This window comes from Amblyomma mixtum, chromosome 1 (genome assembly GCF_055824585.1).
Source record: "Amblyomma mixtum isolate Tamu chromosome 1, ASM5582458v1, whole genome shotgun sequence".
Classification (NCBI taxonomy): Eukaryota; Metazoa; Arthropoda; class Arachnida; order Ixodida; family Ixodidae; genus Amblyomma; species Amblyomma mixtum.
In genome coordinates this window covers 250,085,901-250,112,483 of record NC_143012.1, presented here as the reverse complement: position 1 = coordinate 250,112,483, position 26,583 = coordinate 250,085,901, and the positions used below count along the sequence as shown (strand labels likewise).

Sequence of the window (26,583 nt, the reverse complement as noted above, 5' to 3'; positions counted from 1 at the left end):
CCCTCCTTCTGTTAATGTTGTGTTATTTCGCTGTACTAGCCAGTGTTTCTAGTGCATCATTGTCTTCCAGTGGCTCGAGAAGAGCACAAGCTGCATCATTGGGATGGTTTAACTCCCAGTGATCTATGAATCTAAGAATGAATTTCGCATTTGCATTAGCCCATTAACGCTTCCTCGTCATACCATTATGGCGGAGCGTAAATCCGTTCTTTGCCTGAAGCCTGCTTCAACGTTCTTAAAAGCGTTGCCTGCTTGACCTTGAAAACCGAGCCTCGAAAACGATTAATTCGCATTTGGCCTAACTATACGTCTCTCTCTCTTTTTTTTATAAGCCTTCAGCTCACAATTCATGATGGCTGTAAATTAAACACACAAAGAGAGGCCTAGGTGCGCGCCCCAACACCCTCGGCCGCAGGCCAAGGATGTGGGACACCGCCTTGCTGGTTGGGATGTGTTGTTCCTCGGCGGCCTCCTCATCCAGTCCGACGAGTTTCCGCTTGGATGCGTCACGATTTCCATATCTCAATCTTCTCGCTATTTGATCACATAGCTCATTTAGGGCCAGGTATGTGGAGAAACGCAGCTGGAACGCCCTTTAGAACCGGATAGGCGTTCGAGTGCGAGGTAGATTCCGCTGCAGCACGTTTGAATTGCTCGACATGCCCATCGCGTTTTTTTTTTTTATTTCCCCCGCAATATCAGTTTCTTGAGTACAAGAACCACGCGGTTCGGATCGAGCTAGGAACGCGTAGGCCTATTGCGCCTTTAGAGTTGCCAAGCCCGAAGCGGTACGGAAGCCGTGGGTGGTCTGAGTTTTCCTGAACATATACGGTCTCTGTTTCGACTCTGGGAGTCGAGCTCCGGAAGGCCAGGTGACCTGTGGCCATGGGTGCCACAACGAGCTTTATTGCTGGCATTGCAGCTTGACACCGGCCGGGCGGCGACCGCTCAGATCACGACCTACAATATACAGTAGGTCGTGACTCAGATGATGCAGTGAGCAGTGTACGCGTATATCCCACAGCTCGTCTCCTTGCGGCTGCGCGCACGTAACCCCCCTTTAGGTTTCTTTGTTGGCGGCCTTTGTCAATGTGGTAGACAAAAGCCAAAGGCTTTTCGTATCCCTGCGCACCATGTCAGGATGAGATACGGCCAGAAAAACCGTGGTGTTGAAGGGGCTGTCCACCTGTTCTTTAACCTCACACGAACTAAGCAGTACGTCTCATTCAACTCGAGAAACTGTTCGTTCACTCGAACTTGCGTTCGCACAGTCAAGTTGGTCAGCATTGCGCCACAAAGCCCAAGGGCCCCTTCCGGCCGGTGCGCAGCTGATTCCTGAACATGCGTGGACAGCTAAAGGAAAATTACAAAACAAGACTATCTAAAGTCGAGTTAGCTGTTGTACAAACACACGTTCTTTGGATAATCCTCCTGACTGTCCTACTTACAGCCCCCCGTACAAGCGCCTGGCCGCGCATACTGCCGCTGCCAACAAAGACACGCAACTGCACGAAGGCGATCACTTTAAAGAAGGGTGCTTTGCAGCTTCGTGTCGAATCCCAAGGCACCCTACTCGAGTCGCTGCTCAAGGAAGTATGGTGCAGTCTCACATTTTGATAGACATCCGAACCGCGCCGTAAGGGAATTAGGGAGGAGTCGTACAGTATGTAGGGAGAAGAAAGGAAGAGATGCCGTAGTGGAGGGCATCAGGAATAATTTCGCCCACCTGCACCGACATTGCACAGCACAAGGGCGCCTTAGCGTTTCGACTCCATCGAAATGCCCGCCGCGGCCGGATTCGAACCCGGGAACTCCGGCTCTAGCCGAGCGCCCCAACTTTACCTTTCTGCTAACAGTGATGGTCATCTAGGTTTTCCCTTCTGTTCCAATCTTCCGTGCACTAGCTGTTTTTTATTTCGCAATTCCTTAATGCGAAAACATTAAGGCTCCCATTCTGCACAAAATCCGGCGTCGAAGTCGTGACAAATCCCCGGAGAAGCAACCTAGGTCACGTGACCTTGTGGCGTCATCGCAACTTGCCCACCGATTTGTGAGCAACTACCCGTGGCAGTTATAATAATGACCGGCAGCGAGAGGTTGCTCGGGAAGAGCAATAAGGGTCGCACAAGCCCCACCAATATAAAGACTCCCAGGGATCTATGTATATAAAGGCAGGAATGACCAATTTCGCATATATATGGGCATATATGGAAACAAGTGTCCCACCAATTTTTCTATGGGGGGGGGGGGGGGGGGGGGGGCTGTTTTTGCCTTTCTAGGGTTGTGGTTTTTGGAGTTGTCATTTCCTCCAATTATTAATTTTTTTTTACACTTTCTTCCCCTTCATTCATCCTCTTCCCTGCCCATGGCGGATACTCTGCTGCTCAGGGTGTTCGTTTTCAGTACTGCTCCCTGTACTCGCCTTTCATGTCTCCCAGGGGCGCATTGCTTAGGCCATGTTTAATGCGAAAACATCAGAGCTGTGATTGCACCAAATCCCCGACGAAGTCAGAGACGAAATTAGATGATTGGTAGAGCAAGGTGACGTGACCTTGTGACGCCATCACAACCTGCCCACCAGGTTGTTAACTTACTGCCTACACAGCAACCTAGAGGAGAATCGAAATCAAAAAATAAGAAAAAAACACTATCACAGCACAGCGAATACCTACTTGTGCAGCTAGCAGTCCGAATGTTGCAGAGAGTCATGGTTTGGGCTTGGTCTTGTTGCATCCCCTAATCATGCGAATGTTCTGGTTCAAAAACCGAAAATAGAAAAGAAACTGAGCCAAACAGGCACAGAAGTTGCAAGAGAAGCTGCGAAAAACATGAAATCTAATGCTATCGCATTCTACTCTTAAGGTGACTGAAACGGTAAGGCACCCGTTCTGTTGAAAATCCAGCACTGTGAGCAAGAAAGCAGAAGCCGACCTGCCAACCTAGGTCACGTGACCTAGGTGACATCATCAAAATCTGGCCATCGTGGCAACCTGCCCATCGGACATTGAGAAAACTACCCACCGTGGCAAGCTGGCAGTTAAATCAACAACTGTTTGCGAGAGGTTGCTCGGGAATAGTAATGGGAGTCTTACAAGCGCCACCGGTCGCTGTGTTTGGAACAGCCACCTCCCAGGGCAGTGGCACGTCACTTAACCACTGCGCAAGGAGCTGTACGAGCTCTCCCTGCGATCTAGAAATGTAGAGGACGCAGAATCTGCGAAGTGATATGAAAAGAGGACACCAGGCCGCTGAAGAGACTCATTAAAGCTACAGAGTCATACCGTTCAGGTGGAGCTGGTGTCTCCCTCTTTTATGGTTCTTGTTTGTTCTCACATTTTGCAATTTTCTTTTGTCCCCTTCTTCATTTTGCCCCTCGATCTACAAAATAGAAGCTAATGAAGTTTTTTCCTGTTCCCTGTAATCCTTCCCGTATGCATTCAGCACCTGCCCATTAGAGAACTGATTGCAATTGTGCCATATTAAAGTGGAAGGAAAGCAAGGAAGGGAGCAGCAACATCTATCACCCAAACATTTGTATATAGGCTTTTGTTACACTAGTTTTGTAGCTCTACATGCCTCCTGTTACACCCTTAAAACAAAATGACAAGTGTATTGTTTCAAAGGCACTGCAATCTAATGTCTTATCTGTAAAATGTTACAGAGAAGCTACACTACAATAACTGTAGCATGCTTGTATGCAAGATTCATGCCTTGAAAGAGCATTCGTGAGGTTTCATAATTTATTGTCATAATCAAAGCACAATTAAAAGCAGAAAAACTAATAGCAAATGCAAGACACCTGGAAGATGCAGTCATTTATGCACGTCTAATATTTACACAATTCGCAATTACACAGCATAAGCTGCCATCACCGATGGCTCGTTTTCTGCTGAACAAGCAATTATGCTGCGGCTTGCTCAGCAATTGGAGTCGTCGTGGCTTCTATTGTGGCCTCTAAGTTCAGCAATCAGCTGCAGTCCCGATTTCATCAGATCTTCAGACCGTTGCACCATCTGTGCGTACCTCGCCTCATGAACTTGGATGGGCTCATTAAATATCTGCAAAAAAAGACAAGAATCCCATTAAGACAATACAGAAAAAAATAAAAGTTAAAGAAAGAAATAAGGTGAGATGGTGGCTGGTTAACCCTTTTTACTGCCAAGTTTTTTTACTCGCAGCTGCACAAACCCTGCCGGATTTTTTTTTGCAGGTTAGTTTCCTGGAAATTTCTTGCTAGTAACGCACTAAAATGCTCTGCAGGACATGTAGACATGTTTATTCAGGATAATCTTATAGATATTAGTTGTACTGAATCAAATCTTCCAGCACAATCTGGCCTGTCGGATTTCCTCTTCTTACGTGGATTTTTCGGTGGCAGGGGGACTTCATCGCTGTCATCACTTGAGAAGGCACTTAGGTGGACTCCTTCCTCGTTCTCATTATCATTGGACTCCGAATTTCTTCGTCCGTCGAAGCATGGACGAGTGTGGCACATTGCCTTAGAAGGCTGCTGTGCGGAGACCAAAACGAAGTGACTCGGATGTGGAAACATGCGCGCCATCTGTTGTGTAAAATTTACCCAACAAGATCTATGACTTTATGGGGTCTCTCCATAGATGACACTAAATGTGTGCATCGTTTTTTTTTTTTTACACGAGTATTATCGGGAGCGGCAGGGGGTGAGTTAAAAAGCCAAAACGAGTTAACTCGGGAGAGGCAGGGGGTGTGCATATGTGGTAGCCAGAGTTATCTCGGGAGTGGGCAGTGAAAGGGTTAAGAATGAACCCGTTTTTGCTATGACCAGTACAAAATATGCTTTATAACATGCAGTTGTACAAAACCACTGCAGCAGTAATGTCCTTAGTATGATCACTTGTGACATACTGTGCTAGCAGCAAGCTAGGATTTGAGCACTAAGAAACACGACAATGAAACTGCAGTGGTCACTAACATTAGAGTTGTTCTGCTGCTGCATGGAGGGGTAGTCGTCAATCTGGTAGTGCCTCTTTATTCCGGTCTGCTCCAAGGCTGCCTTAAAGTGGGCTGCCCACTCTGCCTGGCTCCAGTGGATGTAGCCTTTTGGCAGCTTCAGCAAGTCCCCTTTACGCGGGCTTCCACCTGAAAAATAAAAGCACAAAGAAAGGTTGTGCTATTAAGAAAGACTCAGTGCAGAACAGCTTTCCATCTGCTTACACCTGCTTTCTACCTAGTCAAACCTAAAACCATAACACAATGAAAAATAAAGTTTTCCAGCCAGTAATATGTAACAGTCATATTGCATTCTACAAAGGAACTTAACAGCAATCAAAATGCCGAAACAAATCCACGAAGAAAGTGACGTGAGAAGTAGTTCGAACAGGCCACTTCACCCAGATTCCTGTCTATACAAAGAAGCAGCAGGTGGTGAGGCTAAGTGGCAATGCCAAATGTCACAAAACGATGAAACAAACATTCGCAGGAAAGTCCACGTAGAAACTGCATGCAATGAAATGTTGTGAACACCTGAAAGGACAATGTAAAATGGATACTGAAGTGAAGTGAAGTGAATATATATATATATATATATATACTTTGCTATGAATTTCTTTCTTCATTAAATGTTCTTTGCTCAACTGCTGAGCAACTTTGCTGTGATCTTTGCCAAATTATTCACAGTCCTTTTCATTTCTGCAGTCACGGTGTACTCTTGGAAGAGGTCTGCAAACCCAGCTGCACCCTTTCGGGGGCACACCCAGTTTCAAACACCTCAGCCTATAAAGGTGGTTCGTGTTACTGTGTTTATATGGGGGTTGAGCATGCTCCCGGCCTAGTACTCAGCCATTACGGGACTCAACACTCTGAAAGATGACCCAGCTCATCTTGGAAAATTTCCCCACTTGTAGGGGAGGCAAACTTTTACCGCAGCGATGGCCTCGAGGTAGAGCAACTGCCTCGCATTCGGGAGCTGCTGGGTTCAATCCCCACTGCCGTTGGGCACCCATTGGTTTTCTAATGGGTACAAGATCTCCCCTGGCCTGGTGCTTGGCTCTTTTAGTAATGCTTGGGAAAAAGGTTTCTGACCAATCTCTGGCATCTATGGGCCAGTGACTCGTTAGGCTGTCAAACAACTTAAAATTTCCCCATGTAGTAAAGCCCACTTGTAGCCCCCCCTTTTTTTTAGTGCACCAGTAAAACAGCCCCTACTTGCCAATTTAGCTGATGTCTGTTTGGTCCCTCTGCGACCTTGAAGAGCTGGGTGACTGGGAGCCACATAGGTCACGTGACCTTGTGATGTCATCACAACCTGCCCACCGTGGGAGTTCAATTAATGAATGGTGCGAGAGGTTGCTCAGGAAGAGCAACCCAATCCCCTGCCATCACTGGGCAGTACAGTCGATCCCGGATATATAGAACCCGGATATATCGAATTATTGCCTATATCGAACCGATGTAGAATCCCCTTGGGAATCTCATGCAAAAGTATAGCAAATTTGTTTACGTTTATCGAACTCCTGTGCACCCTATATTTGATATATCGAACTCCGTGCCATGCCGAGCCCCCGCAAGTGCGCTTCTCCCAGTAAGCGCCACCCTGGAAGTGGGCTTCTTCCACTAGCGCACGCTCCTGCAAATGGGCTTCTCCTAATAAGAGTTCACGCGGCGCTGGCCTTGGACAGCTGCGCTCTTAGTCACGTGATGGGAACTTTGTGGGGGGTGTGAAAGGAAATGGGAACGGCCATAAGGAGCTGGGAAGAGGGAAACCGTGCTGGCCGCAGGCCCGCAGACGCCTTATTTCTGATGCTCACATCGTGGCTGCTATCATCGATACCGAGGAAGCGGACCCGAGCAGTGACGAAGATTGTGGCGAAGAGGCTCAGCCGCCATGCACTGCGGCTGAACTTGCATCCGCATTCAGCATCATTCGTCGCTGTTGTGGCGCAACGGAGGGCACTGGACTTTCTCATTTGGATACTATCAACAAGCTTGAGGACAGCTTAATGAACTGCATGGTGCAGAGGAAGAGGCAAGCAAAGCTCACTGACTTTTTTCTTGCGAAATAAAGCGCGCTGATCGTGAAGTTGTGCTTTCGTTTTTGTGGACTTAAGAGGAGTAAATCGGTAAGTTCCCACTTGCTACGATCCCGGGAAATTGTCCGAGATTTGCGCAATTTTAAAATAAGCGTCTAATAGGCATATTTTATATTTCGAATTATTGATATATCGAACTTTTTCGCGATCCCCTTCGAGTTCGATATATCCAGGATCGACTGTAGTGGCGCATAGCTTAACTGCTGCACCACTGCACCAAAAGGGGTATGACTCCCTGCCATCTATACATGTAAAGTTGAGAGATCAGTTCGGCATATATGGGCATTAATTAACCGATTACACTATCACGTTACACCAGCCAGTGCTACACCACCAGCGTTACACCGTTCGCCAGCGCTAAGGCCCCCACTCACCGATTTCGCCAGTCTTTGTCTGAAGCCTGCTTGACCTTGAAAACCAAGCCTTGAACCGAAACCGAAGTGCTATAATCTGGTGATGTGGTTCATGTGCTTGGTAGGAGCTTTCCAGGTGGCCCCTCAGGGCCAATTTACCCATGGTAGCAACATTAAGGTTTTTTAGGAACAATACTCAAACTCCTCAATGCGGATTGGCATTCTGACAGACATTGCTCGGTGCGAAGCATATGCCAAAATGGAAGTGCATCACTGGTCCACAATGAATGACTTTTGACAAGACTGCACTAAAGGTCCCGTTTGGTGGAAAACCCGGCATTAGTGTAGCTGCGACTAGAAGATCCCAGAGGGTAGTGACGTAGAAAACCAGCTTAGCTGGACGGAAATAAGGTGGTCAAGTGGGATTAAACCGCTATCCTCTGCGTCAAGAACCAGACACGCTAGCTCTGCACCACTGAGGAACATACTTTCATTGGGATAAATGGAGGCCTTTACGAGCACCGCACACTGCAAAGTAGGAGATATATATTACAGGAAAACTTGGGTAATTAGGGTCACCAATTAGCACCACCAATTATTATGAACAATGATGTGTAATAAAGCAGTGTATATCACGGCAACAAGTGTGTCACTGTTTGTGAAAGGGTGTGCCAGGGGACCCCAAGCGACCATGGGGCCCTTTAATGCAATCGCATCTAGGGTGAACGTCAGTGTCTTCCAAGTATTTTTGCACAAAAGTTGCCCCACGAAAAGCTTCCCGTGGGCTGGGCGGGTTCTGCCACACTGAAAGACTGGCAGAAAATATATTTTCACAAAGCTGGTACATCCACAGGGTTGGTTTTGAACTCTTTGCCAGTGTGTGGAAATTTGCTTTTAAGAGCTAGTTCAGGCCAAGTTTTTCTATGAATTTAAGGACTGCACCCAACATAAACCAGTTTCCAGGTCCCTTAAAAATAGTTTTCTAAAATCGATGGTATTCAAGGATTTCAAGGGCCTGTGTGAACCCTGGACTTTAAAAAGGGGAAGCTTCAGAGACTGCTACATTTACCATGGAGAGGCACCAATTCAGCTGGAACAATGCGCGCTGAGCCAACTACCTCACTAGTTGCTGGAGGAGGAGAGGCGTGCATGCACAATGCAGCCCTACGAAAAAGGCGGACTGGCTACAAATACGCCCATGCATGAAAGCTGGAAATGTGTGTGGTGAAAGGACTCGCTTACTAGAATAGCCGTGGCGGTTGGAATCGTTCATGCGCAGGGGAAGAACGTGGGCTACATTGGAGCCCGGAGGCTGCTGCCTTTCCATCTCATTCAGCCGGGTCCTGATCAACTCGCGAAGGTGCGCCGGAATGTTGCGCAAAAATGGGTCCACATTCACGCTCGGGTTTTTCTTGCACAGCTGGTGGAACGTCTGAATGTTCTGGAAAGACAAAGCAAGTAAAACTTCCGGCGAAGAAAAAAACAGAAAAAGACAACAAAAGCATTTTCAAACAATGTGTTCTGTAAGTACTCATTAAGCATCCTCAGGCTCACTTAATTTCAAGAACCATGGGCAGGACACAGGGGGAGGGATAGAAGACGAACGGAGGAAGTGGGTATTCCAGGAAGGTCAGATTACAGCATGTTGGACAGATCAATTTTTCTATCTAAATGCAGAGAGCCAAAACAACTGCCTGGACCAGAGCTGATGTACCAGAAGACAAATGGTATGCTAACATGGAATTCATGCTACTACAAAAATGCCAGCACCCAAAAACACCTCTCTTTCCAACTTTAGTATGCAACTGTTTTGAGCAGCACCTATGCTCATACCAGACAAAATCCATCGTTCTCAAGTTGCTTGTATTCTCCTGTTGTATCCGATGAACAGGTGCCCAGCATCTACAGGTAAACATCTAAATAGTCAATGTTTACATTGTAATATTATGACAGCAAACAATTCACAGTAGTGGTCTAGAGTAAGGCATTTGTCTACAGAGGCATCACATTCCAGCAATATAGCAAGAAAGCAGAATGTTGAAAAAAAAGCGCGCGTATGTGTGTGTGTGTGTGACGTTGGGGGGGGGGGGGGGGGGAATTCACACTCGAAGTGCTGGCAAGCCTGTGAATGAACGGTCAAATAACTGCAGTTGAAAACACAAAGATGTAAGCAAGACCAAAGGCCTTTTCGTATGTCCTCATTACTGCCTAAACTATGCCGTGAAAACATTGGTCCGTAATGATTCTGTGCATCATTCCAGACAGTTCTCCCGTCACTTCTGCAGGGTCATAATCAAGCCAGGTCAATTCCTTGGATTCCATAGATTAACATTTAGGCTCCAATAAAACTTGGGAATTCACAGTTTGGGCAGATACTAATGTGAGGGCGGCCTGGCAATGAGTCACTATACTGTTGCTGCAGAAACTGTCCATCCCTACCAGGTAGCCAATCGACACACAGAAAGCGGACTATGCAAGAAGGAAAGAAAACCACAAGTAACAAAAGTCACAAGAGTCATTCGTAAACTGTTAGGTGCGGTACTGCTTCTCGGGCAAAGTGCTGGATGTTTGAAGGACACTGCATTGCCATGGCACTGCTGTGCTTTGTACACAAAAGCAAGCATGCTATGTTAATGCACAGAAAGAATTTAGCCACCAAGTCAGGAATCCATGTACAAGTTTATTAATCAGAATGCTTGGGTATACAACGCATACTGAGTCACCATATTTTCTAGGATGAATGTGAATTTGGGTTAACAATCGACAAGAACTCATGCATGCATGGTAAGGCTTAGTAATAAAGTAAGCCAAACATGCAAAAACAAGTCCCTTTACTGATGATGCAGTTCTTAAGAGGCCTACACAAAAGTCAGCGATACAAACGCACACATGACCATCAACAAATGAACCATCGGCTTGAATGAGGAGATGGGAACATATATTAAAGGGTCACTGAAATGCGTTTTCATATTACTGTATGTTGTAAACCAAGTAACGTACGACAGTACCTGACCTTTAACAGCTTTAATTTACATTTAAAGCAAACACAGACAACAAAACACCTATATGGTTCCACCTGACATTGGATGATGTAATAATCCCATTGCGTCATTCTAAATTAGCTAGCTGGACATTTTGGTCAGGAAGAACCAAGCACAGTCCTACAGGGCCCTAGTAGGAATGAAAACTGCATCACTGCAAAATTGCATCACCAGCTGCAGTGAGCACGGGAAGCACAAGCAAGCATGGTTCTAAACACTTGAAAGCGTGATTCAAAGCACTATGTATAAAAGCAGTGAACACACATAACGTATAAAACTGCCTTTAGCATCCCTTTAAAGCCAGTCTAACACCTACGCAAAGTTGAGTGCATCCAAGAAATGCACTACACTGCAGAATAAAAAAAAAACAAAACAAAAAACAACAACAAAAATGACCGCCCCCCCCCCCCCCCCCCCCCCATGCATACCACAGCATCTGTACTGATTATGAATGCACAAATTTACCCGTAAATTCAGCAGAGGTTTAGAAAAGGATGTGAAAGGAGAAAACTGTGAGAAGAATAAATATGAACACAAATCAATGCAGGAGGCAGGAGGCTATTCTCATCACATGCGAGTGCAGCAGTTTAAACACACCTTGGGACTATGTCTACCAAGTACAGAAAGAGCAACTGGTTTGGTTTAGTTTATGGGGTTTAACGTCCCAAAGCGACTAAGGCTATGAGAGACGCCGTAGTGGAGGGCTCCGGAAATTTCGACCACCTGGGATTCTTTAACGTGCACTGACATCGCACAGTACACGGGCCTCTAGAATTTCTCCTCCAAAGAAATTCAGTCGCCGCGGCTGGGATCGAACCCGCGTCTTTCGGGTCAGCAGCCGAGCACCATAGCCACTGAGCCACCGCGGCGGCAGAAAGAGCAACTGTATACTAAGTACAGAAAGAGCAACTCTGATGACGCAGGCCATAAATGTTGGCTCTTCTTGCCCTGCAGCAAGCGTGGCCCCATGCGCAAGTTTCCCAAACCTATTCTGCTACAAAACGATGACAGAAGACAAAATGGCCAGGTACGCACTGCTTGCCAACAATTACAGCCTCAGCACAGTTCAGTTGACTATTAGGTTGAAAAAGAAACATGAAGACCATTACTAACTGTGCACAGGGCAGCATAAATTAGGATGTGACTCTGTGGACACTTCAGGATACGGCAAGTACAGGCCTCGAAGATGTCCGCAGGAATATGAAAGTGCGTGGTCAGTGGTACGTGCTGCTCCTTTCCACGGCCACTGGCATTACCAGTGATGGCAATGGACAAATTTATGACTAATTACTACTCAGTTTATGGTGCATATCTTCAGAAAGAATAGCTAAAAATAAAAGGATGAAAAATGCCCTTTCCACAGTAACATTTTGGAGCAAGCGGTGTGGTGTGCAAGAAATAAAAAGAACAGGGGCAGTTCAGTGCCACGCAAACACTCTTGTAGCAGAGCATTAAGCATGGAGTGTGAGAAGGGCATTTCAGCTGCCTTTTCCTCACGCTCTGCACAAAGCTCCAGTTAGGCATCTGTCTGCTACTTGCTTTGTGCTCTGCACTTGTTTCCAATGCTTGTTTTGATCCTTTGCTGACAACTGATGTTTATTCATCTTGGAGAAAAACAATGCAGAACTGTGAACTGTGACAACTGAACAACTAACAAATGAACTGTGACAATTTGTCTACACTGTTTTGTGTTTATTGTACCAGTACCAAACTTCAGGTTTGTTCCTGGGCGCCTGAAATAAAGACTGATTGATTGACTGAATGTTACTATTAGTGGCCATGCATGCGCGTGGCACAAGCAGTACCGCCCTACCAGTGTGCTCAAGGTAGTCACATGATTGAGTGCCGTGGTTACCGTCATGCAGGTGCTTGCTGATATGCCGAAGGTCAGCCGCTGTGCTGCCGTGCTTCGCCGTCCAGGGCAGTTTGGCTGCGTGACCTGTTTACACTTGGCATCGCATGTGTTGACACATCCGAATTATCGGGAGTATTCTCCGAGTGACATAAATGCCATTTTGATGGCACCAAGGAGTCTGTCACTGTACCATAAATTCTCAAGAGAAAACAGAGAGGCTGGTCCAGAACACTCAACCTTTGAATATTACCCCTGAGTGCTAGCCAATTAATAAAAAGCATGACGAACGATCATCTTGCCACGCAGACTCATAAGGCTGATAAATATCCTTTTTGTTCATTGTTCTCTAGCAGCTACACTTTGAAAACACTGCAGAATTTACTGAACATGCTGTAGTACTTCACATGGTTTTTGCATGGTTCATATTGAGTGAATTAGATGTTGTTCACATAGCGAAATCCTGCTGGTTTTTCTGATAGCACACCCCAATACCTTTCAGTTCAGGCCCTTAATGATGCTGGCTGTTATAACCTAACTGCAGCGACTTTCAAACATGCATTCTTCAGGAGATGAAATGAACACAGACATTTTCTTCGGGGCTGCAAGCTGCCTTTTATTTGTTTCTGTCAACCGGGACTAAAGTTCCTAGTACTTGTTGTGCACCTTGGTGATCGGCCACCACATGGCCTTATTTTATTGAAAATTTGAACTCTAAATGCACATCCATAGTAAAAACCTCGTATGGTGAGGTCCTTCATTAAGAAGCCTCATTGTAAATGAACACATGGAACTACTGACAACACTTAAAACGCACGCATTAAATGCACTACGCAATGAGAGCGCCATCTCCAAACAAGTTAAGTACAGCAACATGCAGGTGTAAAAGCCACATATGCACAAAATGGGGCAAAATTCACACCAACTTGTCTCGGCCTACAAGGACACAAAGTGCTTTAGATATCTATCCCCTGGCTAGCTGCAGCAGCTACACAAAGGTATCTTCAAAGAACCACAGACTACATCGCAGGTGAGTTTAAAGGAACTCTAAAAGCGATTTTTATGCATCCTCAGTTTGTTTGCTGAGAGCCAAGGTCAGTCTCCAAACCATGTCCGCAGGTCTTCATGCATGCATGCATGCATTTTTTTTTTACAGAAAAAAAAAAAGCGCTCTAATGAAGCTATTTGTATTAGCTGTCATTTAATGCACTTCAACTTAGTCATGCTGGCTTAGCTAATGGCCTGGGCCATCAATCTGAATGAAGCCATCATACTCGAGTACACCTGATGAAAATGACATGCAATGTACTGCACCATGCAAGCACTGACCATCAAGGGATCTCTATTTCGGTGTTTTGAACACAAGAGAGCTCTAAAGCACAGCCATATTATCTGTGTCTTATAAAGCCTGAACTATATAATGTAAAGACAGAGCCCATTTCATTTTAGTGTCCCTTCAAAATGCACCTAAACTGAGGCAGTCAATAAGAGAAAAGCTTGCGAAAAAGGGCATATCCTGTATTAGTTGTAAATGCCAACATTAAATGCGAAAATAAAGCCCTGCAAGATTCAGACTGAAACTCGTACAAGTGTAGTAAACTACCTACAAGCAACGCTTTAGGCCTCTTTCGTGTCTGTCTTCACTTACCCCAGGTGAAGCTTAACGGTAACAGCAAATCTAAATATTACCAAGGGCGGTGTTTCTACAACAACTAGACTATGATGAAAACTTCATCAAAATGTCACTAAGACCCCCACATGGATAAAGTACATATTCTTGATGAAGCTTCCTGCAAAGCTTCTCGCAAACAGCATGGCAATCAACGTTAACACTCCTTGACACACACAAATACACAGACACACGCGTGTGCAGCAGTCCACAGAAAAAAAAAGAAAAAAAGAAAGAGTTCAGGAATGGCGCATTGTACAAAGTGCTATATCACAGTAGATGCCACCTGGCAAGGCACAGTCTCTCAGAGGTCCACGATGCACAAAGAAAGGGGCCACTGACCTTCCAGCAACTGCCTGCGTTGCTAAATGCTCAAAGTGGCATTACGGCAGCCCAGCCTACCTCGTCAAAGTTGTCTTCGCTGGCCAGCTTGTGCACGATGTTTTTGTACTGCTGGTGAATGGCCTTCTGCTCCTGCTCGTCATTGCTCTGGCGACAAACGCAACGAGAACCATCCATATTATGAACCAGCAGGCAGAGAACCGCTCACCAGATCAAACCCAAGTTGTCCACTAAGGATGACACTAAGCTATCAAAAGCCATGCAAAATTATTCTCTTTCGGCTGAAACAAAGGGTGCCTCCTTGTGGTGCTTCTTGGGTTCTCCAAGCACCTAAAGTCCACACATGGCTCGAGCCCCTGCCTTTCCTTTCACCTACTTTAATTTCGGTGACCACATTTATAGCTTATAAGAGAGTTAATTATTAACTGAATTTGGGCATTTTTTCTGGAGTTATGAGCTTGCATGCTCTAATGTGAATGCATGAAGGGCAGAAAGGCGTTCGAGCCTTTACTGATTGACTGTAGTTGATTCTGCACCTAAAAAGCAAGGTGAACTGTGGGAAAAGTGACAGATGTTTGTGATGAAGATGAAGTGTGGCAGGTGCGCTGCATGCACTTGCGCGTACAAAAGAACAGGAGGAAGTAGAGAGAATACGGATGGATCGGCTCGACCGTATGCTGCGTGTACTGCTTCTTAAAGAAATTTCTAATCAACCCTTCTTACGATGCAACAATGTAGTGACTAATAAGAAACATTAGGAATGCCAAGATTAATGGATAAATGTGAGTCCAGATAAATGGAACTTCGAATAATAAGAAGGGACAACTACTTCTAATAATAAAAATATGGTGTGACTGGAATAGCGTTCTCCATTTACAAACTATATGAATTTTTTATATTGAGGTTTGACTGTATCTGAAACTTGAAAGTCGTACTTGCAGCCGAAAACTTTGTTAATCGCAAATTTCGTTGAGCCGGGGTTCCTATGTTTCAGCAGTCGAAATAAAGTTGCAAGTTATTAGAACAATCCTGGTAGAGGGAACCTTGTATATACAGTAGAATCTCGATGGCACGATTAGAGTCAATTCGAATTTCGGGACGAAATGAATTTTAAAGATGACTCTGCCAGCGTGTTAAATAAAATACGTTATGGTTAGCAATGATGAACGATATGAACAAGCAAACCACCAGGCACCTGTCAATGGGTGTGCGGCAATGATGCCGTTTGAAAGAGTCTACTTGGTGACATTTAGAGGGAAGAAAGCTCTAAAGGACCATTGCGGAATTTTCCGGCTAATTTCGACCACCTGGCGTTAAAGAACCCCAGGAGGTCGAAATTTCCGGAGCCCTCCACTACGGCATCTCTCATAGCCTTAGTCGCTTTGGGACATTAAACCCCATAAACCAACATTTTCCGGCTAAAAATAGCCAAGGCAAAAGAAACTGATACATTGATCCCCCCCCTAGCACCACTAAGCAGTGCCAGCACCGATAGCAAGCAGCAGGCTTCACTGTACTACGTAAGTGACTAGTGGCAGAGAAGCATGCCCACTGCAGGTGTCATATGTAAACCACAGATGGTTTTGCTCCACAGACAAGCCTGTCAACAACACGACTGTGCATAAAAGGGTGCCTGCAAACCGTGGTCTGTCTTGGCTGAGGTTTTTGAGGCTGAGGACTTTGTTAAATTGAAAGTGTGGTGTAAAATTACTTCGTTAAACTGTGAAAAAAATATGTTTTTCAATGGGGCAGAGACTGAGAAATGCAAAAAATAAAAATAAAATGCGTTACTTTATGAATTTCAATGAAGTTTGTTACATCGACATTCAACTGTATTAGCCCACCCCACCAAAAACCAGAAAAAGCTGTAACATACTGCGTGAAAATTCACAGGGACACCTAATTACTTTTGTGTGCTGGCAATGCAATAGTACCAGCAGTTGCTGGTGCCTTTACCGGAAGTCACTTCGTTTTTCTCCAGCCAATGAGCGAACTTTATGACCGTCAATCTTTCTATTTTATTTTTAATTTTTTTTTTTCTGATGAGGCGCTCTCGCATTTAAAAAACTGTGAGGGGCATGCCTGGCCTTTGGGACACTTTGGTGCAATTTCAGCTAATTTAATGTTTTCAGCCAATTTAATGCTGTTTTTATCGAAATGCCACAATTTATGCCGCTTTCCCATCCCTACATGCAGTAAATAAGCACCTCTGATAGAATTCACTGTGGAAAAAAGATAGCTAAAGCCAACAAGAAAAGGAGATATGACAAGAGACTGATTCTGCTCATCAGGCTAATTTGTTAGTGTTGCCATCAAGTCACGTATTGCTCCCTTGTCATTTTCTTGTTGGCTGTTGCTCTCTGAAATGCGCCAACTAACTCAGAAACAGATGATCTGGTAGGAATTCCCACCACCGTTTGTTGGTGCTTGACAATTATGTTTATGCAGAGACAAAAATGCCCCATAAACTGGCTTGTTAAAAGTAAGAAGTGTTAACAACACAACATTCCGGCTCAAAGTGTAAATGAACAAGCTTTCCAATGAACATTTTGCATAATTCATACAAATTTGCAATACTTACGAGGGTACCTACAAATGCAGTCTGCTAACCTGTAAATACCTTCAACCAACCGGGAATAAATCATAAACACGCTGTTCAAGTTCCACAAAAACCGTCCAACAAGGCAACTTGCTACAAAAGACTCACCTTGTTTAGCGAGTCATCGGAGGTGCCCTTGTTCGCGGAGATGTCAGCACTTTTTCGAGCATGCATCTTCAGCATCTTGGTTATCGTATTCACAAGGGAAGACTCCTCTTGGCCCGGCACCATTTCAGCGTACGTCAGCAGCTGTGGAATAAAAACAAATGCCCACAGCTCAGTCTTGCAGTGCTTGGCCGGTAGTGTGCTTCACAGGCTGCCCGTGTTGGACTGCCGAACACAAAAAATCCATTACTACTGCAGCAAGTCATCTCATTTGCATGTCATTTTTAATGAGACGAGATTTCGTGACGATAAAAAATGAAGGGGTCACATACCACTCTGTGATGGCCGATGCAAGCTATTACATTGGTGGCTACACTGGTAGTCATCCATTCTCTTGTTGGGCGAGCACACAGTAAATATCAACAGTTGGTAGCTTGTGACATTAGAAACATGCGGTTGCCCATAGAAAATGCCAGAATGAAGGCCTCGAAATGGGAAGCTCTAAAACACATATGTGACAAAACAAATGCCCTACGGCTCTGATATCTTGCATAAAAAAAAACGGAGATCAAAGAGAAACCTCAATAAAACTTTCGCTGAAATATGTGCATCAAAAGCAACCCTCGAAGTTGCCCATTAAAAGAGGCTCCCCACCCCACCTTGTGGCCCTTGAGTGCCGCCAGCTTGTAGATGATGGTTCGCACGGTGCGCAGTGGTGTGTCCGAGGGCCGCCCCTCCCAGAAGGAACCCCGGTAGGCCTTCAGGAACAGGTGCAAATCGACGAGGACCGTGTCCAGGCTCAGCTCATCCACGCAGCTCTCCAGCGAGGACATCATCTTCCACAGGCACTGCATGGGAGCCGAAAAGGACAGTCACTCATTCTGGCCACTCAGAAACGGAGCCAGGCCCAGACTGATGCACAGGAGGATAGAATGGCACCTGAACTGGCTTAGCAAACTGACACTCATGCCCCAACATCGTTGTGTGCACACGAACGGACGAAAGCTTCTGCGAATCAGATGTCTTTAATACATAAACGTAATTTCAAGAAGACCAATCATAGCACAGAGTGCTTCTTACCTGAACTTGACAGCTAAAGCTACTTCACTGCACTCCTAACCCCTGTGGTACAATGCGCCCATGTTGAGAGTGTCTGAACGGGTGAACCACAAAAAAAAAAGTAGACAGCAGCCAGAACTGTACTGCACCGTAAACAGGTATACGCAGAAGGGGAGCAGTAGAACCTTTCTACATACTAAAGTTGCTTGCACCAGCAAAAATCTTTGCTATATCAGTGTCTTTACAATATCGGTTGATGATCTCATGGTTCTAAAGGTGCTGCGTGGTAATTTGGCTACTTTAACATGTAGTCTTGGTACAGAAAAGAAACTTGGGAATACTGTTCTTTCCATTGTAATTATTCCGTTATGTACCAATTTATTTCCAGTTTTCACATTTCACACTACCACAAAACGTTTGAATGACAATAACATGACCATGAATAAATGCGAATGGGGAGATGGAGTCCACATGAAAATTAAAGCCTAGAAAGAATGCAGCATGCTCTTCCGCAGGCTATTTAAAGGGGCTCTATTAAAGATGCGGTATGCCCGGGATGTTGAAGGACTCCACTTCACGAATGTCCTCCAGGAAGAGTTTTTGGATGCGTTTGTTACAAACTGAGTTATCTGTAGTCAAAATGCGAATTTCAGCACCTTCGTGCCTTCTCCTCTGTTGTCATTTTTTCCACGTTGAAAGGTTGGCTTACACCTCGATCGAAAACCCATAAAAATCAAAGCCTGAGCAGAAACCCCAATTTAGTAAAACAAGATGAAGCTTAGAAAACAAATAGGAGCCCACATTTTGCTTTAGTGTGTCACACATGGCATGATCCTATAACTGAGGGGTGGAGCAATTTCGTGTAAACGGCCAAGAAAATGCAGTCAGCTTAGGTGAATGGTTCATTTTCAACAGGAGTTCGAAAAGTTGAATGGATGCTAATCAGTGTGTATGTGTCTCATGTACTGACATGTCAGATACAACTAAAGACACCGGATTCCCTCTTTCCTTGCCATCTAGCCATAAACTGTAGTTGTGGACTGCAGGTGCATCTTCATGGACATCAAAAAGGCCCATGATGATTTGAGAACCACTGCATTAGTCAAAACTACCTGCCAACACTTTCTTCACTGACCAAACTTTTTTTGAACTGCGTGCGGCAAAAGACAGCACAATGTACCAACCATACCTACAGAAGCTAAGAGTTCTAAAAACAAAAGAAAAGGCCAGTTAGTTTGAAAACTGAGTTCAAAAGGGAAACAGGAAGAGAAGGGAAGAAGTTGACTTGCCTTGACGACTAAGTCGATGTACTTCTCGGATGTCTGGGTACTCATGTTGCCCAGGCAGTCGTGCAGGTGTGTTATCAATGCGCTGCAAGACAAGGAAGAAGGCAGTGTCACTTGATTACTTGCCACGACCTCCAACGAGTTTTGAAAGAGCGGTGATGGGGAATGAGAGGGGTAAATTGGAAGGCCAAGTCTAATAAATCGTAAGACATCCGAGTTTATTTTTTCTAAACCTTTACAGTGCATCTAGACTGCTTAAAACTAACACTAAGTTCAGCAAAAATGGTTATAGTCAATGAAGAGAACACGTTTCACCTTTCCTTGCCTCCGCTCCATGCTTCCCTAAACATGAACAAATAAAGGCAAAACTATTCCTGCTACTTAAATGGTGAACACAAAAACACTTCAGTGTGCAATAAGTCGAGGTGTGCGAATGGTGGCTTTCTGGTTCGAAGCGAATAGCAATTTTCCAATAATCTCAAATATTTCTAGCACACAAAACAGCTAGAACTAACACACAAGGCCATTAGTACATGAAAGAACAAGTGCACTGAAGCTTTGTCAAACTGATTCAAGCTGTGGCAACTTTCTGCAAAAATTGCCATTGGGAACGGGGGGGGGGAGTCGATCTACATGCAGCGCCCACATATTTGTGGGGTGTGAGACCAATATGTGGGGCCTCCGACTGTTGCTCTCTAAGGGGCCCTGAAACGATACTGACGGTCACAACCAAAAGCAACAAATCTGTAGAGGCAGACTTCAGGAGTATGTGCGTCAAATTTAAAAGCTCTGCGTGGACCGCATCCCTTACATATAATTTTTAAAAATTACTGCCTGCAACCGATTAGGGTGACACCTGACCGCGCGTTCTTAGCTGCCCCTCCCCCTTCTGATGCAGAGCAGGCAATCTGGGTGAGCCTTCTCACTGGACGTGCCGAACTGACATGGGCGGGCTGGGGCATGACTGAGTGCAGTCGCAACCTGTTTTCTCCATTTTTTTTTTCTCCTTCAATGTTGACGAAGGTTCGATGTGGTAAAAAGTGATAAAATACAGATATAATTTCATAGTTCCTTTAATTGCAAATGCATCACTGCACAGCTGCTGCTTTTAGAATGCACTACATGCCAAGCGCCACTCTGTGTGTTGCGTTGGAAATGGGCACCCATTTCCATGTGTCTTGTGCTAGCTCAGCACCCCCTCTGAGCTTGCACGGTCATTCTTGATTGGTCAATTTCATGTGGAGAAGAGCAGCTGCAGCCACTGGCTGAACTTGTTCCATGTAAATGCGGGAATCTACAGGTACGGATCCGGGTGCCACGTATGTGCGCAGACGGGCTCTAGTTGATGCACGGGCGCGCAGGCATGTGACGCATACGCCTAGGAAGTGTTGATGAAGTTGGGACTTTAGCTGTGCGTGCTCCGCGGTGCCATCCCGGAGGAGGTATGCTGAACCAAAACCACATGAAGCAAGCTTTCCAAAAATGTTATTTGCCCAAGAAGCACACTTTGATTTTTCTAATACCAAACATTCTGATTGAACTAAATATTGAATACTTTACTATTCAACCGAAATTTCATACGAATACTGTATTTACTCGCATAATAGGCGCACTCTCATAATAGGCGCACTCGCATAATAGGCGCACCCCTAGTTTGGTCGCGAAAAATCAGATTTTTTTATTTCCGCGCATAATAGGCGCACCCCGAACTTGGCACTGTGACCAATACTGTATTTACACGATTGCAAGCCGACGCCTCGCCGCCCCCAGTCTTTATTTTAACAACATTTTTGCTGAACTGACTACTAGTCCTCACTAGTGCTGCTGCCATCGCAGCTGCTGCAGACCCACAGCACGTACAGCAACATCGCGTAGAACAGCCGCACACAGTTTTCAGAGATGCTCACTTTAAACGTCTGTTTGGAAAGCTTTATCGCCAGCCGGAAACGTTCCCGACTTTGGCCCGCGAAAACCTCGGCGCCTGGAGTCGCGTACGAAAATTTAGGCACGCCACAGTCGCAACTGCCGCACTTCTCGGCCACGTCGAGTTTCCGATCTGCCGCACGCTTGCCGTGTTCGAGAGCAAACTCCCAGCCGTGTAGCGTCGAGCTAAAACAGCAACACTCGGCGGCAAAGCCACAAACCACGATGAACTAACTTGCTACCGCAGATCCTGGCACTTGACAACAACAAAAAAAAGTGGAGCTGGTGATGCTGATGGCGATATAGATAGCGAAAGCTCGCGGCGGAGGAAAACGACGATGATGATAAGCTTGGCCTTGGGCGCCCTCCGTGGGCGGCGTCTGGAAGCTCTTGTGCGCGTGTGTGGCCTCCGCGATCAAGCGCCCATTGCGCGCAGCCGGAGCTGATCGCGGAGGCCTCGGCGCGTGCATTTCGAAGGCTATTCCCGCGTGGGTCGTGGAAAGTTTCGGTGCGGCCCCTACACAATTTTTTAAAAATATTTTCTTCGGGAAAACGGGGTGCGGCCCGTACACGAGTGCGTTTATGCGGTATGTTCAATTTTGCGAGTCGAAAAATCCCCGGAAATTTTACCCCGCGTAATAGGCGCACCCCCAACTTAGAGCCGGATTTTCTAGAAAAAAAGTGCGCCTATTATGCGAGTAAATACGGTATTTGTACACTCCTAGCAAGAGGGCTACTCAATATTTGTACGCTTTTGCATTTTCCTGCAGCAGCAAACCGCCTGTCAGTGCACACGGCTATTTTTACATACGACTCCCAATGAAAAGAATAAATAGCCTCTTCAAGTTGAAGACCCAAGTAGACAGACAAAAAAACAAAAAAAAACATCACATACCGTTCCCGCCCAATTACCAGGATGACCCTCTGTGTTACCGTTAAAGCGACTTGTCAAGTGCATGAGACCTTCAAATTGACCATGGTTTCAACTTCACCGTGGTTATCTTCCCACGTGTACAGAGACTTGCTAAATTTCGTGCAGAGAGAGGGGGGGGGGGGGGTTCCGCACCCAAGTACGCAGGTGGGGTTCCCGTTGCGGATGATGTGCAGAGCGAGGACGTTGATGGAGCGCTGCAACTGGGGTCCCTGGCGGAGCTCGGTGATGCGCTTGTCCAGCAGCACCATCAGCAGCTGGGGCAGCAGCTCCTTCAGGATGCCACTGCTCACCCGTCGCCCCAGGGGACGGCCGTCAAACACCTGCAGAGGAGAGCACAACACACAACCCCTCCAGTACCCTCCCTGTAGCAGATTTCCCAGCATGCGTGAAGCTTGAACCGCGAACAGCAAAAACATTGTTTTGAGGCAGTGTCGATATGTATGGACAAGCAACAATGCAGTTATCAACCTACTGCTAGGCTGCTGACCATTTAAGCATCCGGGTTACTTAAACAGCATCACAGAACAGTCTAACATCAAAGTGCTCAATTTTCAGAATGCTTGATTATTTGGACTTTTTTCCTATCCCCGTAAGACGAACATTAGTAAACGACTACAGTTTAACCTCGTTATAACGAAGTTGAAGGAATCCGACGATTACTTTGTTATAGCCGCAACTTCGTTACATCCCGTGTTGGCCGAGCTTCCAAGGGAAATCATCATTCCTTTGTTATGTCCATTATTTCGTTATAAGCCATTTCAACTAACGCATGCTTAAAAAGGTCAGACAATCCTTGCACATGAGGTTAGCAGACTCAACCTGTAAGCTGGCAACCGACAGTTCAAGTAGAAATCGCGAAATCCACTGCACCTGCACATGTGTCAATAGAACTGGTTTTCGCAAGTGGCAAGATATACAGACTTCTGGTAGCATAATAAACTTGCAGCATGTACTGTTTGGAATACTAAGCACACACTAACACAAGCATGGGGACACATGAACACAGCGGTGCAGCTACTGTGCTTACTCGAATCTAGGCCGGCCTCTATTCTAAGCCAGCAACGCAAAGTTGAAAGCCAAATGAGGAAAAAAAAAAACCTTTCCTCAAATGTAAGCCGGATGAGAAAAGTGAGAACAACAGCAGGAACAGCATGAAAATGGCATTTATTTCCACAAACCTGCTTCTGCTCACTCGTCCTTGTCACTGCAGAGCTTATCACGCGCCCACACCACCAAATGAAGAGGAAACGGGGTCAAAATGGCAGCCGCCAATGCTCTTAGCGAGAGAATATAGCGCAAAGTAGGACAGGACACAAGAAGACATGAAGAACACGAGCGCTCAAGTTGTTCGTGTCTTCTTGTGTCCTGTCCTATTCTGCGCTATATTCTCTCACTGTGATCATGCACCAACAAGCCCAAAAAGCTACGCTTTTGAACTACACTGCTCTTATGTGCTTTAATTGGCATAGGCTACAGTGCAGTCTTCTGTTCGTGTTTCATGGGGGCGCCACTTGAGAGCTTTTTTTTGTTTTTATGCGCTGTCATCATATTTTATTAATACAACGACAAACTCCCTGACTGTAAGCCAACCTAAGAGTTTCATATCTCGTGTTTTCAAAAAAAAAAAAAAAACTATCGGCCTAGATCCGAATAAATACGGTACGTAGTGTTCCTGCTTTCGTACTACCTGCCCAGCCTAATGAGCGGCATGAGGTAAAGGAATACGGTACATACTGTTCCCGCTTTCGTACTACCTGCCCAGCCTAACGAGCGGCATGAGGTAAAGAAATACGGTACGTAGTGTTCCCGCTTTCGTACTACCTGCCCGGCCTAATGAGCGGCACAAGGTAAAGGGTGTTGGTTTTGCCCAGTGTACGGCTATAGTGGGGGGAGGAGGAGACAGGCACCTTGAGCAGCACAGCGGCCATGCGGCGGTACAGGTCGACCACGTCTGCCTTGGCAACTCGGTCGTCAGTGATGTGCTTGTTGTGCAGTAGCCGGTACTGCATAGCCAGCATATTCACCAGCTGGTCGGCAGAGCCCAGCAGCACAGAGCCCCCGTCGGTCTCCAACAGGCTGTCCACCTGCCACACACACGAAACAAGGCACGGTGCGTCCAACTACCTGCTGGCCCAGCGCGAAGGTCCCTAGTCACCGAGTTAGCAGCAGTTTGCCACATGCCAGTGCTCACAAATGAAACTAGAATAGAGCCGTGCAATAGTCTAACACAGTAAAACCTCGAGTAAAGTTTATTCTTTTTCTGTAGAAAAGCAGGAGCCAGGACTAAAAGCTGTGAAGAACAGCTTAGAACAGCAAACCATGACCGAGCACCATGACCACTGAGCCACCGCGGTGGCTCAGTGGTCATGGTGCATGAGCCACCGCGGTGGCTCAGTGGTCATGGTGCTCAGCTGCTGACCCAAAAGACGTGGGTTCGATCCCGGCCGCGGCTGCTGAATTTCTTGAAGGCGAAATTCTAGAGGCCCGTGTGCTGTGCGATGTCAGTGCACGTTAAAGAGCCCTCCACTACGGAGTCTCTCATAGCCTTAGTCGCTTTGGGACGTTAAACCACATAAACCTAAACCTAACAAACAACATAGCACATGAAACGACAAATGACCGGAATGCCCGAAGAGCAAGGGTATGCAACGCAACTAGGCAGAGCATGGGAGGAGAGATACCTGGGCTAGGCCTTCGAGCACCACGGGTATCTCCTGCGATGTCAACTGGGAAATGAGGATGCCCAGGGAATGCGCGTCGGCGGGAAGCCTGCGGACGTGATGGCTCGGCGGGCTGGCACTCTTCTCCAGTCGCCTGCACAGCACACGAGACAGCAGGAACGTCAGACATGGGAAGTATTGCTGCATGTAGCCCGCAGGCTCCAGACAACAGTTCTGCATGCACGAAGCTTTGAACAGGGGGAGAAGGCACAACTAGGGGTTTGCGAATAGTAATAGGGGTTTCAGAATAGTGTAGCTTTGCTACCAAATCAAATATGACTCTGATGTATTTACGAATACTATATACCGTATTTACTCGCGTAATAGGCGCACTCGCATAATAGGCACACCCCGAACTTGGCACTGTGATCGATACTGTATTTACACGATTGCAAGCCGAAGCCTCGCCACCCCCCGCTTCCCAATCTTTATTTTAACAAAGTTTTTGCTGAACTGACTACTAGTCCCTACTAGTGCTGCTGCCGTCGCAGCTGCTGCGGACCCACAGCACGTACAGCGACATCGCGTAGAACAGCCGCACACAGTTTTCAGGGATGCTCACTTTAAACATCTGTTTGGAAAGCTTCATCTCCAGCCGGAAACGTTCCCGACTTAGGCTCGCGAAAACCTCGGCGCTTGGAGTCGCGTACGAAAATTTAGGGACGCCGCAGTCGCAACTGCCGCACTTCTCGGCCACGTCGTATTTTCCGACCTGCCGCACGCTTGCCGCGTTCAAGAGCAAACTCCCAGCCGTGGAGCTGTTAAGGTGCTTGCCCGTCGAGCTAAAACAGCAATGCTCCGCAGCAAAGCCATAAACCACGATAACTATTGCGCAAATCCCGGCACTTGACAGCAACAACAACAAAAAAAAAATGAGCTGGAGATGCTGATGGCGATATAGATAGCGAAAGCTCGCGGCGGAGGAAAACGATGATGATGAGCTTGGCCTTGGGCGCCCTCCGTGGGCGGCGTCTGGAAGCTCCTGTGCACGTGTGTGGCCTCCGCGATCAAGCGCCCGTTGCGCGCAGCTGGAGCCGATCGCGGAGGCCTCGGCGCGTGCATTCCAAAGGCTATTCCCGCGTGTGTCGTGGAAAGTTTCGGTGCGACCCTTACATGGATCTTTTTTTTTAACATTTTCTTCGCGAAAACGGGGTGCGGCCCGTACACGAGTGCGTTTACGCGGTGTGTTCAATTTCGTGAGTCGAAAAATTTCCGGAAATTTTACCCCGCGTAATAGGCGCACCCCGAACTTTGAGCCGGATTTTCTGGAAAAAAAAGTGCGCCTATTATGCGAGTAAATACGGTATACAATAAAACCTTGTTGACATGTTCCCAGTTCGTGCAATTTCCCAGTCCATACGCTGAAAATCGCAGGCATCAAAAATGTCCTTTAGAGTTTTCTCCCAGTTAATACGCTCCAGGACAACACTATTTCCCGGCAACTATGTTTAAAATCTTGACAAAGTCTGGTTGTATATTATGTTTAGCGACCAACCACACATGCGCAAACATACAGGTGGACTGACCCAGGAGGTGTGCAACACAGCTGAAATTCACCTGCCGCAGTGCCTATGTGCAAAAGGGCGAAGCGGGGAGAAAAAAAAGCACTAACATAGATCAGGTCAGTCCAGTG

The 26,583-nt window shown here is 46.3% G+C and overlaps 1 protein-coding gene across 3 annotated transcripts in view; it reads right to left on the bottom strand.

Annotated features, from left to right (window-relative positions):
- Window positions 1-3,726: 3,726 nt before the first annotated feature.
- msps (msps cytoskeleton-associated protein 5) overlaps window positions 3,727-26,583 on the bottom strand; it is a 63,374-nt gene continuing 40,517 nt past the window's right edge. For all 3 annotated transcript variants that reach the window (XM_089565686.1, XM_089565688.1, XM_089565687.1), the window contains 10 exons: window positions 24,912-25,044; window positions 24,138-24,314; window positions 22,363-22,550; window positions 19,377-19,458; window positions 17,688-17,876; window positions 17,032-17,172; window positions 14,385-14,471; window positions 8,663-8,861; window positions 4,952-5,118; window positions 3,727-4,058 (listed from right to left, as the gene is read on the bottom strand). In XM_089565686.1, the coding sequence (XP_089421812.1) occupies window positions 3,918-4,058; window positions 4,952-5,118; window positions 8,663-8,861; window positions 14,385-14,471; window positions 17,032-17,172; window positions 17,688-17,876; window positions 19,377-19,458; window positions 22,363-22,550; window positions 24,138-24,314; window positions 24,912-25,044 (1,504 nt within the window). In that variant the 3' untranslated portion in view covers window positions 3,727-3,917. The remainder of the gene's footprint in view (window positions 4,059-4,951; window positions 5,119-8,662; window positions 8,862-14,384; window positions 14,472-17,031; window positions 17,173-17,687; window positions 17,877-19,376; window positions 19,459-22,362; window positions 22,551-24,137; window positions 24,315-24,911; window positions 25,045-26,583) is intronic.